The sequence below is a fragment of the Cupressus sempervirens genome, chromosome 5, assembly GCF_028749045.1.
Source record: "Cupressus sempervirens isolate cs-2001-9-10 chromosome 5, ASM2874904v1, whole genome shotgun sequence".
Lineage (NCBI taxonomy): Eukaryota > Viridiplantae > Streptophyta > Pinopsida > Cupressales > Cupressaceae > Cupressus > Cupressus sempervirens.
Genome location: NC_143122.1, coordinates 279895143 through 279911772, shown reverse-complemented (window position 1 = coordinate 279911772; position 16630 = coordinate 279895143). Strand labels below are relative to the sequence as shown.

The 16630-nt window shown below is 35.0% G+C and overlaps 1 protein-coding gene across 9 annotated transcripts in view; it reads left to right on the top strand.

The window, feature by feature from the left end:
- Positions 1-14943, top strand: part of LOC149555669 (uncharacterized) — a 247924-nt gene extending 232981 nt beyond the window's left edge. For all 9 annotated transcript variants that reach the window (XR_016364536.1, XR_016364538.1, XR_016364535.1 and 6 more), the window contains one exon: positions 14534-14943. Coding sequence is in view for 3 of the 9 variants with exons in the window: in XM_089829794.1 (XP_089685920.1) it covers positions 14534-14580 (47 nt within the window). In the remaining 6 variants the exon portion in view is untranslated. The remainder of the gene's footprint in view (positions 1-14533) is intronic.
- The last annotated feature ends 1687 nt before the right edge of the window (positions 14944-16630 follow it).

Sequence of the window (16630 nt, the reverse complement as noted above, 5' to 3'; positions counted from 1 at the left end):
TAAAGGTATATTAGATTTGAGAGATATTGTTGGTGAAAAAAAGAGAACTGCAAGGGAAGAATTTGCTGATTTTATGGAATCTTTGCATAAGGAAGTGAAGTTGAGGATGAAACAAAATAATCAAAAGTATAAGGAGAATGTTGATAAGTCTAGAAGACATCATGATTTTGAAGTTGGTGATGAGTTGATGGTTCATTTGAAGAAAGGAAGATTTCCTGTTGGAACAAATAGTAAGTTGAAGATGAAAAAGTTTGGACTTGTAAGATCTTGAAGAAGTTTGAGAGTGGTAATGCTTATGAAGTTGAGTTACCTGATGACATGGATATATATCCTATATTCAATATTGCTGATTTGTATAAGTATCATGAGTCAGATGATGAAGTTGTTGTATCAGATGATTATCCTAAGAAATAGATTGAAGAAGTTGAACAAATATTGGATCAAAGAGTTGGCAAGAGCACAAAAGGAAAAGATTGCTATGAATCTTTGGTGAAGTGGAAGAATAGACCTATTGAAGATGCTTGATGGATTTCTTGATCTGAGTTGGATTCAACTCAGGTTGTGACATCTTAATGATTCAGGGGAATCATTTCTTTCAACCTTGGTTGTCTAATGCAAGAGCATCTTGGGTTTCCTTGTTATCCTACTCTTTTTTGTTCATTTTGCATGTTGATGTAGAGTTACTGTAGCTGTAATGGATGTCGAGTTATTATAGCTCTAATGGATGTCGAGTTACTGAAGGTATAATGGATGTTGAGTTACTATAGCTCTAGTGGATGCCGAGTTACTACATCAACCTAGTGTTGATTGAGTGTTCCTTCATGTGTCGAGTGAATCTATTGGTGCCGAGTGTTACTGTTGATGTCGAGTGTTCTTGTTGGTGCCGAGTGTCAGTATTTGTCTTGATCCTTCTTTGACCGAGTTTTCTATGTCTAGTTCTAGTTTGTGCCTTGCATGTATTTAATTTCAATAGTAGTAGTTAACATTTGATGTGAGGTGACTTGTGGCTATGCATGCATTTAGTGTAAGGTTTAATTCTGTGATAGGCCAACCTATGGCCACACAAGTATTTAAGGAGGCCTAGGATTGAGCTTTAGGTAGAACTTAGAGGATGTGAAATTTGGAAGCATATGTGTCTGGAAATCTGAATTGAAGTTGGATTGTGGATTTGAATGTATTTTGTGTCTGGCCGTAACCCAGAAGGCCTTATAGCTGGGCATGTATGTTGATTATTTGGTGAATCAATAAAAGTGTGTCCTCTTCTTCCTCCTTTGGTGGTTGTTCTTTGTGTTGTGTTTCTATTGTGTTAACTCTTGCAAGGTGGATTGGATAGTTGGGTGTGCCTTTGGCCCTAGTTATTCATCCCTCCTTGTGTCACAACTAGATAGTCGAAGCCGTCTTATAAGGACATCAATACTAAAGCGTAATAACACCATAAGAAGATGAAATCTAGTATGTTAAACAATAAGCAATAGATACTCCAACAAAGCAGATAACATCATAACATCATATGCTTAAGCATCATAATAATGAAATGCATCAGTACTAGCATCATCTAAAATATGATATACAAGCATTCCAGTGAAAGCATAAATCACAAGAAAGCATACTCCGAAACCCAAAGTACCAAGTGAAAACATCCAACAACAGTCGCACTGGGACAATCAACCGTCTTTGTACACCGGTCCCCAACAATGGTGAAGGTATCTATGCCTCCCAACCATGTGAAACCTATAGGTCCACTTTGATTGTGTTGATGGAGATAATTACCCAACCACACACACATAACACAAACATCCATGGCTAACACTCATGCTAGACAGTATGATGACTGAAACCAAGATCAAAGACAATGCATAAACTACAGGTCCTGGTTAGACACTCAATGGGCTACTAAGTAGGGGCTGACATTATGGAGAGTCGCTTGGCTTCAACAAGCCCAAGCTTGGATCGTGCGACTCAACTCCTCAACCAAAGGCTCTCACACATACATTTTATTATCTTAAGTTATCACTTGATTAAAACTTTTGTGTGCCAACACTCAGGAAATAGACACTGGGTTGCAGAAAAGAAGCCCCCTCCATATGCTACCCTACCCTACCCATGCTCATCCAACGGTGAGTGCCCATAGGCATACACATTCCCAACCCAACCCCAATGATCATAACTTTCGAAAGTAACATGGAAAATCAAGCCTCGCAAGTTACCCAACAAATGTACATGCATGTAATCGTGTGTGGCACACCACCATCATGACAATCATAACACAAGGACTGGATGAAAACACAATGCAAAAATACACTCAACCAAAAACAGGTTTAGGAGGAAAGATGCGACACACATCCCAATGCAACATAAAAGTGCAACAATGGTCCGACTGACATCCAAATGGATGATCCAGGTCCATGACCAACATCATGCCAGGAAAACTCAAGAAAATAGGGCGACATGCAAAACCAAGTAAAAACCCCAAAAACTAGAAAACTTCGAAATTAAAACCCATTTGGTCTTTGGCCACAAAACCCTTGAAAGTCCAATAAAATTTAGGTTTGGACACCATATACAAAAATGAGTAGTGTAATGGTGCGAAACCCCGAACCCCCATCCCAAAAATAGGGAAAAATGTTCATACTTGGCCAGCCGGGTAGAACCAGTAAACAAAAACAGAGGGGAACACTAGTTTTCAGCCTCCAGAAAAATGACTACCAAAAGCATATATAAAATTTGAGATGAAACAAGAAAATGGGAGAGCCCTACCTTGCAACAAAAGGGGTTGAAGCCGAAAACAACACAATAAAACAAATCACCTGCTGAAACTGTCAGAAATCACGAAAAAGCAAGGTCTACTTGAGCCAAATCCAACGAGACTAACCTCACAAAGATCCCACACCCACAACTTTCACAATGAACAGAAACGTGATCGTCCAGAAGATGATTCTTCAAAAAATGGCTCTCAAATTTGTGTTTTACAAAAGTGAGAAGTGAGGAATTAAATTCCTCTTTCCATACTTATTCACTTTTTGAGTAACTAATTGATTAGGGCAAATAAGCAGCCAACCTAGTTAAGCCTCGAATCGACCCAAACGAAAATAGGCTATACCTAGAAATAAGAATTCATCTATGGCAAAGCTGCCAAAAATTAAATTCAATAAAATCTAAAGCTCGAAAACCCAAAATCACAAAAATTTCTTGAACAACTTCCGTGACAATGCAAACCTGTAATGCACAAACACACTCATTGGTCTAGTCACATAATGCAAAGGAGTTCAGATTTACTAATCACTGAAAGGTTTAATTACATAATTAAAATAAGGATACGTTGACCATCTAGGGACGACATTGGCAAAATATGAATAGCTGAATCACTAACTTTAGGTGCCACTGCCAAGGATATAAATCTTGCACACTAAAATAGACGATCAAGTGCAAGTGCATAAATAACATAGCCAAAGCAATAAATGCATTAAATAACTAATTTAACCATTTATTCAGTTATACCTAAATAATCCATTTACATCACTCACGTTCACACAAAGCATAACGAAACAAGAATGAAGTAAATCACCATAGGATAAAATCCATTACATAATAGAATCCAATATATGTCCAAATACCAAATAACCAGATATCATCATAGACCTATTGTCATCTCAAAATGGCATCAACATGCAATATGATGAACTGAACAACATAGCAGTATAACATCTATTCTACTAAAGTCAAAGTATAATATCCAACCCTCAGGTCATCTCAAAGTACAATTAATAAGAGTATCAAGTCTCTCTCAAATCAAAATAAAAAATGTACAGACTGCAAACACAAGAGGCACTACATTGGTTAAAACATATATGACAAATAAGCAATATTTAACACACACTAGCCGGATAGTCAATTGCCTAAACTAATAAATGTACCCAATTGACCTAATAACACAAACTACTTTTCAATGCCCAATAATTACTCTTGTAACAAATAATAACGAGACACAACACTCTATTCTTACGAATGTGAGATTAGTCCTCAATGCTACCAATATAAAAATGAAATGCTTAGTGCTACCACTATCATGAAACATGGGCCAATGAGTTCAACTCAAACTACATAGGAGAATCCTGACAACAATATCAAATTATGATATTGCTATCAGGATTCAATTGTGTATTTTTTGAGTCAAACTAAATGACCCATAAAACTAGTTTCACTCAAAAAACTACACAGTTAAGTCCTAATAGCAATATCATAATTTGACTTGCTATGGAAAACATCTACTACTTATCAACAATATCAAAGCAAAATGTGATCAAGAAAAATAAAATCACCATGACTAGAATACACATACCAACAGAATAGTGGCGTGCAACCTTCAAGGTTAAGCTCCTTGTCACTTGAAGCATGTGCCCAAAAACAAGAGAAACCTTAAGTTAAATAAGGGCCAACACACATAACGTGACTCTAACTAGCTATTAAAAGTGCTATACAAATGTCCACTTAGTGAATGTTGGATATAACACAGTAACAAATTAGGAAACATACATGAGCCCCTTTAAATAGATAGGGCCAAGCAAAGATAAAAGCAATGAAAGAGTTGATTGATAATGCAATAAAATCAATAATTAAGGAAATGAAGAATACAAATCACACAAGAGAGACCTTAAGAAGTCAAGAATGGAGAGGAAAACCATAAGTCCTATTTATGCAAGAGAGGAAAAAAATCTATTGTTTAATGCTCTGCGAATTAATTCATTTGGTTAACAATATATATGAAGCTATGTGAGTCTACAAACATAACATAATCAATTATGCACTGCTGAACATAGGGTATTGGTTGATGAAGGTAATATAACATGCCATCAATATTAAATCTTCTTGATAGAAAGACTATGACCAGTGACTAATAAAAATGTGTAGCCGAGTAATAAAATAATGTAGCAATGTTAATATATGTCGGGGCCAACAATCATAGAAGAGCCTATCAGATATTAAATAAATTTGTTCCAAGATGATAAAACCACTTGCAAAGAATGATCTAATATAGGTGCCAAATTTTTTTGGATGACGATATTTTACCTCACACAAGATTTAAAGGCAACCATTAAAAAATATGAGTTCAATAAGAATTTAGTTTTCCTAGGAAATAATATAAAAAGTAGAGATAAAATGATAATAAAAATGGAACTTTCCTTTGTAAGCTTGGGGAGGTAATGTGACACCTCTAGGTGATTTTTCTTGCTTTAGAAACAACATTACTAAGATATAGGAAAATTTATAGTCAAATTGATTGGATCAACCTTATTGCATCCCTGTTTGCCTCAAATCTCGCCTTGTGTGAAAACTCAATTAAAAACACGCGCCTTATGGAGTCATTAAGATGTAGAATGCTTTGATAGCATGTTGGAGTAAACAAGAGACTCCACGACAACCCAAGATCACTAAAATACCACATTGACTCCCATAAGAGAGATAAAAAAGAATAGCCTGCTATAACATTGCAAGATTGATTGAATGATAATTGAGCATATAAATATGCATAGTAGATCTTGCATATAAAGGCAAGGTGAACTGAAGGATTAGACAAGATGTTGACACATGTCATCATCCTATAAAATGATACAACTTAAGTATTGACTAAGGATTTCAAAAGAGTTGTCATTGGACAAAATATGTGACAACCATCAAACCAACCTTCTAAAATGCCACCTGGAACCTAAGTAATATTAAGTCATGTGAGTAAATTCCCATCTAAGAACTAGTGCAAACACTAGGTCCAAGATCTTACTAGGTCTGAATCCTTATTCACACCAATAAGAATCATTGAGAAATTGGGACTTTATGTCCTTGAACTTAGAATATACCTCAAGGGGTTTCACATGAATCTTGCAACTTTATGGGATTTTGTTATTAGATTGGTTTCGATCACCAGTGCTCTAAAATGAGAGGAGTTGATAGTATCCAATTCAATCCATTTGTTTTGAATTTTCCTTTCTTTTATAGATTCGTTGAGGGAATATTCAAGTATTACTTTTTCTTTATTTACTGCTTCATTTTAATTTGTTAAACTCCTATCTTGAAATCCTTGCTAATATTGGTTTATAATCCCCATTCCAAAATACAATATAGAAATTTTAAAATATTTTAAATGTTGCAAATGACCTGCACCCCAATAAAGGGGGTAATAAAAATGAAACTGTCATCCTTTACAATAACTTCCGAATGAAATTAGGGCTTTAAACTCTAGAAACATCCCAAGGCAAACTTTCCTATGGATTGGACTATAAATTCCCCTACCAAATACTTAAAACTAATTTTATAGATTTCACACATTCGTTGTTAAACGTTTGGTTGAGAAGGAATAATTTGCACATCCAAATCAAAATAATACAACTATTGCAATTTTGTTTTCAAATAACTAAGTATGTGAAAGCCATATTTATAGGATCAATAAACATTTTAATTGCCATTTTATTATTTTTTGTAATACAGATTATATTGAATATCAATATATAGATTGGGACAAATATAATGAATGCTTGATTGATGGGGTAATGAGATATTGAACAATAAAAAGATATGGGTTGAAATCTTTTCTTATCGATTTCTTATAGGGTCACATTCATCTTCAAGGTTGCTAAGTGTTGACGACCACATTTCCTAGGGCATATAACTCTTTTATAGTCGAATAGTATCATCTAAATGTTTCTCAACCTTTACAAAGATTTGAAAACTATTGTTTATCGCCACACAACCCTTCTATTTGTTTGGTAGAAAATCAAATATTGTTGATTCATCTTTGCAAATGACAATCCAAGATTATTTTTATGCTCTAACTTAACACCTTTGGCCCTGATTCCTACTAAATCATAGCTTCTATGGGAGGCTTGTAGTGTGCCAAAAATTATTGTTTTCTATCCACAACATCCATAATTTAATATCAACGATCAATAAACTTGAATTTCTTGTTGGAGCGACTAGATTAATTTGATATAGAATTGACTTAAAATAATATCTAGTTTACTATTTTGACTATTCCATAATTTAATTTATTGCTTGGAAACAAATCCAATTAATTTTGTTTGTATAAACAAACTTCCTAAACTTGGAAACAAATTCTTGAGCTTCAAGTAATATGTTTGATTTTGAATCTTGTTTGAAGCTACTTCCAATTTGGCTAGGAAGAATTTTATTTCTTTTTCCTCCTAGGGTTTGAGTCGAGTCAAGATGTCCAAACTTCATAGTGGAAAAATATGGATATGACCAAAGATGCTTTTTTCCCTTATTATAATTCCTTTTAAATCCTTCATGTGAACTTTTATCTGTTGTTTTTAAATTGTGTAATCTGATCATTTTACTTTTTAATTCATTCTAGGAACTCAAAAAAGTTACGTCTTTAAATATGGTAATTTTAAAATAAAATAATAATCAAATTAAAGTTTTTTGAAAATTTATTATGTAAGACAATTTAAATTTAATAAGTTAGAATATTCTCTCCATGACCTCATATTATAGGTTAAGAGGTCCTTTAATATCTAGGTTGAAGAAGAGGACATTACAATGGATCCCCTCAAAATTGTTTGAAAAATTATAATGTAAGAAAACTTAAATTTAATTAGTTGGAATTTTCTCTCCATGAGTCCAAATTATAGGCCGAGATTCCTGAATATCTAGGTTGAAGAATGGGACATTACTATCCCTCGTTCTTGAAATTGATTGTCTTCAAGTGATTGCAGATATAGATGTTGAAGAATCAACTCTCCTTCCTATGTAGCATCTTCTATAAACAAATCCTTCCAACAAACTAGATACTCATAAGTGGCTTCTGTTTTGAATCTTTTTCTTGTGAGTATGAATGATATCTTTTCGATCTAGGATCTAGTTTCTCTAGTCATTTAATGGTGATAACGTTTTAGAAGGAATGATATGTTGCTAGCCCTTTAAAGATAAGAAACATGAAGTATGTTAATGTCAATTTCTTGTCCTTTCCAAAATGTGTTGTCCTTTCTAAAAGCCCACTTAAGCCTCCACTACATTTTACTTTCATGAGAATCTGAATTATTAAACTCTTCGGTATGCATAACTTCTGCCCCCTAGACAATAAATCATTTAAAACAAAATACTCTAACCATGGAGTCCCATTCCATTTTATTAACTTTGACGAGCTATCTATGCTTCCTTGTAATCAAGATAATCTATGTTCAACTCGTTTACTTGCATTAAAATCAACAACAGTGAATTTAACTTATTCGTTAACAAGAACAATTTGTGCTACCCTTTTTGACCTACCACTACTATTTTTTAAAAGAAAAGAAACAACTCTGCAAAACCTTCATCCATTTGATATGCACTTTGTTAATCTTACCTTGATTGTTGATCGCAAGGCATTATGGTTTGTGTAAAATACAAATACTTCAAGTAGCAACTAATGGCTCAACTTCTAAAAGGCATATACTATTTCATAATATTCTTGGTCATAAACAGAGTACTTTTGCTTTGCTTCAATTAGTTTCTCAGTTAGGTAGGCAACGAGATTACCTTCTTAACACTCCCTTAGTCACACTATCATTGGCATAATCCACTTTGCTACATTCTGGAAATGCCAACATCAATTGTTCTATTACCCTCATCAACAAGTATTGGCTATGTTTCGTTGCAATTTTCTATTATAATTCTTTCCTAAGACAATTCATTTTTTTATTGATGGGTGTACATATCCCACTGAAAATTTTGATGATCTTGTAGAAGCTCACCGGACCACTAACATGCTTTTATGTTAAGGACAATACATTTTAGCTTTAACCTTTTTAAGGTCCATTTTCAACCCTTCCATCGATATTAGAAAACATAAATATACCTTTTTTTTTACAAAACAATTTTTTTTCAAATCTAGAAGTAGTGTCTCTTCATTCAATCTCCCAGACACTACTTGAATACGCTTAAGTGCAAGTCCTTGGTGTTATTTTAACACTTAAGAAGATCATCCAAATAAATTGTAATGAACTTTCCGACTAAAAATTTTAATACTTCACTTATGATTCCCATGAAAGTGTTGATGCATTTGTTAGATCAAATGACGTTACTAACTAGTTAAAGAACATATTCTTTGTAATGTCCCTGATTTAGCAAGTTTCTGGAATACGGTTTTGTTAGCTCATCATTGCGACCTTCGTGAGTTGACGTTTGGTTTTGGGGGTCTTTGCCTAGATATTGCTATTTTTGGACTTGCTATTTTTAGTAAGTCACCTTCAGACAATTACTATTTTTGGAATGTGTAGTTCGAGCAAGGTGGACATTTGGTTTGTTATTCGAGCTCTCGATGATTTTTATGGAAGTCATACTTATTTGGAAAATTTGTGGTTTAATGGTTATTAATGATACTCTTAATTATCATTGTATTTTATAATATAAAGTGTTACTACATTATATTATAAAAGTTGCCTTTAAGTGAAGAGTGAGCTTGAAGCTAAGTGGCTCAATTTTGTTGTATAAATATGGCTCTTTGGAGAGGGAAGAGGCATCTTGAATATATATTTTCATATGATTATCTGGTGAGGGATTTTTGTTCTAGATTTCTGAGAATCATTCTAAAGGAAGTTATGTGAAGTGTTGTTGTTGGATAGCAATTCAGCACAATCTCCTATTGTAGAATCACTATGTCTAAGAGATTGCTATTGGTTTCATACCAAGATTGAGAAGTATTAAATTGATTTGTCTAAATCGAAATTCTGCAAGAGGTGGGATGGGATTGGAAGCTGAGAGGGGGTCGAGTCTCATCTGATAGGAGCATCTAGCAAAATCAATGCAACTAGATTTGTTCTTAGTCATATTTCTGCTCATTAAAGGTGGACCGCATTTGCAATCAACCCGCATTCTTTATTTTCTATATGAGGAGCTTGCGTTCAGTTTGGGAGGTGATAGGAGTGCGTGATTGTTCAGGAAGAGGTCGGACTTGCAAACCAAAATCATGGAGTCTTATTTGGAGGTTCTCTAACTCACATGAAGCTTGCTGACTGCGAGTCTACAACAACTTTGTTGTTGGATGTGACCCATATTCAAGCTTGTTGTCACGTAAACTTTCCATGTTCATTTGATATTGTGTATTTGGTTGGTGCAAATAATAAAATAAATCATTTCATATTTAAAAAGGATTTTGTTCAACATTATATTGTTTCAAAACAATTTCATTATCCACAACTAGTTTATTAATTCATAAAACTATTAAAGACCAAGGGAAACTTGATTTTTCTTTAAAGAATTATAACAGAGGCCAATTAGGATCTTTACAATAGTATCACAGTGGTTTCCTTGCAGTCTGCAGATATTGGGCTGAAATTTTTTAGAGGAATATTTTTGTTGTTCTCCATCTTGAGATATGGATGGTGATTGAAGGTTTGTGCCTAGCATGTACTACACCCAACGGGATCAGAATGTACCTCCCAGAGAGGGAGAGCAGAAAATTCAATTTGGCTCGGTGGGTAGTCTGGGTTGGTTCTAGTGGCATCGGGCAATGAGCTATAGATTCTCAGGTTGATAGAGATGCTTTGCAGGCATTTAGGAACATTGCAGCCAAGCAACAACAGATGATAGGTGTTCTCCAATAGTTCTCTAATACCTTGCATCAATTAGCTTTGCTTTGGGATCGAGGTAGAGAGAGAGATCAAGTTATTTCTGTCGGTTTTCACAGGTCATGTGTGGACACAGGGCCTAGGGCTGATGATAGGCACAGGATCGAGGATCATGTCAAGATGGATGACAAGGTGGACAAGATAGGCTATATTGGTGCTCAGGACAGGCCACAGAGACCCACCTTCCTGAGACCTGAATTAGATACAGTTAGCACTACTTCTAACATTGCTCCATTTGTTGATGATGTATTGACTCATTTTGATGAGTGGGATTCTCTTCCTCAAGCATTAAAGGATAACTTGAGTTTTGACAGATATCTGACAGAGAAGCGTGAGCATTCCAGGGGGGACGTTTGCCACTGACAAACATCTGCCCAAGAATACTGAGCTCTAGCAGTTACCTAGTAAGATGACATTGGCTCATTTCAATGGGAGTGGTAGAGTGATTGCTAGAGCTTGGGTCCACAAGCTCGACACCTACCTTGCTTTGCATCCTATGATTGAAGAGGATGCCATCAGGTTTGCTGTGCTACACCTTGATGGAGTTGTGCATGATTGGTGGTATCATGGTTTAGTATCTCTCCATCATGATCAGATCTAATAATACTAGGAGTTTGTGGACAGGTTGATAGAATGTTTTGACAAGAAGGATCTTGAGGTATATTTTAAGGAGTCGGCTTAGTTACAACAGACAACTGGTTTGAAGGCATTCATCAGTGAGTTTCAGAGGTTGTCAATGATAGTGTATGATATATCTGAGTGGAGGAGGGTTATGCTTTTCATTGAAGGTCTTATTGAGTCACTTAGAGGGTGGGTTAAGTCACTAGATACCCCTTCATTGCAGGAGGCAATGAAAAAGGCTTGTAACTTAGAGGCTTCTACACCTGGAGGCAAGTTAGTCTCCAAGCCTGCTACATCCTCCTATGATAGGACACCACCTCGGAGATAGGAGAAGACAGAGGGTAAGCATCTTGTTGCAACACCTTTGGATCGGGAAACCATTAATGATCTGAGGGGGAGGAAGTTGTGTTTCTACTACAGGGGTCCTTATGATGTTGACCATGACTATCCTATGAAGCCTAAGGGTAAGAATAAGATGGAGTGGTTCTATGATGATGACAATAGTGCTGATTTTCAGGAACAGTTTGGGAATTATGATTAGGATCAACATAGTAGTGATGATGTTGATGATGAGGTGGATGATTCCATCCTCAAGGTAGCTTACTTATCCAGTATGAGGAAGGAGGGAGCTGTCAAGATGTGTGCACTGATTGTTGGACATGGTATTGTTGCTTTATTTGATATTGGAGCTACTCATAACTTTATTGATGCACGTTTGGTTACTGAGAGAGGTATGCAGATTGAGTATTGAGAGCCTACGGGTATAGGTAGTTGATGGTTACACTTTAAAGTGTAACAAGATGATTACAAATCTTGTGAAACTCAATATATATACTTTCTCTGTTGATTTTTTTGTGGTAGACGTGGGGGGAACATATATTGTCCTTGGTATGGCTTGGTTACACACTCTTAAGTATATTTAATTAGGTACAAAGAAGATGGAGATGAGATTTATTAAGGATAGGAAGCCCCAGGTTCTTAAAGCAATCCGTAATGATGAGCTGAAGCAGATCTCCCTTAGACTCATTCATCATTTGGTTCAACATGAGGATGTTATTGATTGGGCAGTGGATTGCAGGATTATGCCTACTCAAAAGAATATTGATGAGACTAAATATCATCTAGATATCCAACAGTTGTGTTTAATGATTTAACCCCTAGTAGGCCACCTGATCGTGGGATTGAGCATATTATTGAGTTGGAGGAAGGCACTAAGCGAATTATGATTACTCCCTATCGCCATCTGAAGAGGCTCAAATATGAGATTGAGAAGACCATATAGGAGCTACTTGATTAGGGGCATATTAGGACAAGTAGGTCCCCATTTGCTTGTTCAAGTTGTTCTATTGAAGAAGAAGGATGGCACCCTTCAGATGTGCATTGACTACCAAATGATGAATAAGAGGATCATTAAAATCTGATATCTGATTCCATGGATTGATGAGCTCATTGATGAATTGCATGGGGTTGAGTATTTTTTGAAGATTGATTTGAGATCCGGCTATCATCAAATCCGGGTCAGAGAGCGGGATATAGAGAAGAAAACATTCAGATGTCATTGTGGGCATTTTGAGTTTTTGGTCATGCCTTTTGGTCTTACCAATGCTCTTGCCACTTTTCAGTCTACTATGAACAGGGTGTTCTATAGTTAGCTCTGTCGATTTATGTTGATCTTCTTTGATGACATTCTAATTTATAACAAGACTTGGGATGATCATGTTCATTTTGATACAGTCTTGGGTATATTGGATAGGGCTTCCTTGTATGCCAAGTAGTCCAAGTGTGCTCTTGTTATGACAGAGTTGCTTTACTTGGAGCATATTATTAGTGTTGATGGAGTTTGCATGGACCCATATAAGATCCATGCTATTGTGGAGTGGCCTACACCTGAGACCCTAACATAGTTGAGAGGGTCTATTGGACTTTGTGCCTTTTACCATAGGTTTGTAGCCAGTTTCTCACGACACACTGCTCCCCTTACAGATTTGACCCGTAAGGGTGCTTTCTAGTGGTCGACTCAGGCAGACGAATGCTTTGAGAAGTTTAAGACTATTATGACTTCATGTCCAATATTGGCTTTACTTGATTTTTCTAGGCCTTTCAGTTTGCATTGTGATACTTCCGGAGAGGGCATTGGTGTTGTTTTGTCCCAGGATCGACATCCCATAGTTTTTGAGTGGATGAAATTGCAGGGTCTTGAGAGAACTTTCAATATTTATGATAAGGAGATGTTAGCTATCATTCATTCTTTGGCTAAATTCAAGCAGTATTTGGTAGGCAACAAGTTTTGCATTAAGACTGATTATAATAGCCTGAGACATTTCCTGGGGAAGAAGGATTTGAATGAGAGACAACAGAAATGAGTTAGCAAGCTATAGTCTTATGATTTTGATATTGTGTATTTGGTTGGTGCAAATACTAAAATAAATCATTTCATATTTAAAAGAATTCTATTCAACATTATATTGTTTCAAAACAATTTCATTATGCACAACCAGTTTATTAGTTGAGAAAATTGTTAAAGACCAAGGGAAAATTGAGTTTTCTTCAAAGAATTATAACAAAGGCCAGTTAGGATCTTTACATTCTTGGTCCACTCTTCAAGTTAATCTTAGTGACACTCCACTTAGATAATTCGTTAAGTCACCCATTCAATTAAATGGAAACCTACACCTAATGATTATCTTGTTTATAAACTTGGAGTTGGTCCATATTCACTATTGTACTTCCTTCTTTTGTCCCAATACAAGAGGTACACCAGATTGGTTAGGGATTTCTTTGATCAACTCCTTATCAAACAATTCTTGCACTTCTCTGTTCACCTCTTCATTCTCCATAAGTGTCAATTTTTATTGTGACATCTTTGTTAGGCTAGCACTTGGTATCAAATCGATATAGTAATTTATACTTTTGTTGGGAGGGCTATATCAATTAGGAATTCTTTGAACTCATTGAAAGTTTCTTGGACTTCCATAGGAATGACTCCTCTCTAATGTCCTAAAGTTTACAATCTTAGGATGGATGACAAAACATACCTTCACTTTTTTAGTATCCTCAAGGAATTAGGTTTTTGTCCAATTAATTATTTTGCATTGATTGTTGACCTCTATCCTTGCTAAGAAGAAATCATTCCAAATAAAATAATGATATTTATCTTTCATTTAATATTATATTTTTGTATGAAATTCCATTGCCTAACTTTTTTATTGTTATCACTTTTCATGTTGACTTGTATTTACCCATTTTTGTTCTTCCCCTACATGTAATTTTATCTCATTATCTTCATCATGTGACAGGTGATATCACAACTTTAGGACCAAGACTTCTGAGCTTGTTGACATGACTTTCAATATCAAAGCACAACAAAAGTACTTCTTTCTTAAAGATATCGAACTTTGGTAACAATATTGAATTTGTTTACTCAACATATACCCTTCTTTGGTCCTTTTAGTATGGATTTACTTTGATAGATAACCAATTTGATCATACTATGAAGTGTGATATGGACAACACACACAAAGTATCATTATATCTTTAAAAATGATTTAGTTGTTATTTTAGTTTCAAAAACTATAGCATATGTGCTACCATTCATCACTTGGAAAATGATAAATTACAAATGTTGAACTTTAAGAAGTGCATTATTCTTTGCAATGTAACTTAATGAAAATCTTGGTCAATTAAAGGAACAATTGTTCTTGAATCATTGGAGAAGTCCCATATATTCATAATATTAATTTAAATTGTAGTTGATTTCTTGATTGATCTTTATTAGTAGTTTCCTTTTCCTTGTACCTTTTTAGTATCTTTTGATTGTTGCAATACTTTCTAGATTTGTTTTATATCAAATCTTGGTATTGAGTAAGATAAAAATAGTAAGATAAGTTTATTGTTTACATAAATACAATTCTTATGTCTCTTTTAACATAGATATTTATCTATGAAAATATTTAATTCTAAAATCAAATATTATTTACCTTGTAATATCTTAACTATTGATTATAATATTCATCTTCTTGATATTTTTCAACCTACTTGTGAGAGGTGAAATGAGTAATCTTTTTTATTTTTTGCAACTAATTGGTTTGCGTAAATACATCTTTTATAAAAGAACATTTTTAATGGAAATACATATAGAACAAAACTATTAGCGGCGAATTATATATAATGCAAATAAACCTTCTTGAGCTAACGGATTTTTCATTCCATCTTTTGCTACGTGTAATGACAAAATCTTGGGGAGAGCAGTTGCTCTCAATCAAATCTTGGGCAATTTCCTTTAATAGTCTTACCAAATCATTTAATGTATTTGCAATTATGGATCAAACTTGCTTATATTATTCTTTGGTTTTGGAAGGATTGTTGTTTTGGAATTGTTGGCAACTCCATTTGCTGCTTCTTAAAGGTTGACTCCACTTTCTACATGGGATATTCTACATTTGCTCGCATTTTGGTCATTTTAGACATGTCAAAAGATATCCGTGGGAATACGATTTTGATGGTTAAGGATGTGCCTTACGCTTGATTGTTTTATTATGATGACCACCTTCTTGATGTTGACACTACTTATCAACTAGTCACTTGAGCATGAATTGTTCTTTGTTACATATAAAGGTGTTGTAGTTCATGGTGGAAAATTACTCATGGTCATGACTTTCTAGGCTTCTATTTCTACATCCTTAAGACTCCTTTAAGGATATCAATGAGTCTATAACTCTTGGTGTGGTTTTAGTGGGCCCTATGGACCTTATTGAGGATCTTACTAGTTTGCACCTAGGCTAATTCACTTCTTTCTTTTTCTCATCTTTGATCCCATGCTTATTGGATGACCACTTATGCCTTGTCGTCCTATTGCCCCGGGGGCCTTTTTGTGTTGATAGATCCTTCGTGAGGGTTTCCCTTCTTGCTTCCCTTAGTAATGGTAACTTATATGAGTATTATTTTGATTGTTATGTGTAGATAAAGGAAAATCCTTTCTTCTTCCTCTTCTCAAACTCATACCTGAATTTTGGGTAAAAGACCAACTTAGTCTTGATGTGGGTTGTTCCTAGTTTACTTGTATAGTATAGATAACATATAGATGGTTTGTTTAATTGATTAATTAATTATTTTATTTATTTTTAATAATTAGCCCCTTTGCTATGGGGCCAACCCTTAGACAACCGCAACCCAAAGGCATCAAAGAGAACAACAACACTGAAAAAGGAGGTGTTGGCTTTTACACACCATCAACGACTTCTTAACAACACACAAAAGGAATAGGTGTTGTTAAAGAAAAATGTGAAATTAATAGTTACTAAGACAACCCTCATTAAGAGTGGGAAGAGTGAGTTTGGAAAACTATTTTTCCTATGCAATTGGGGAACTATCCATGAGATGCTCTCCTGATGGCC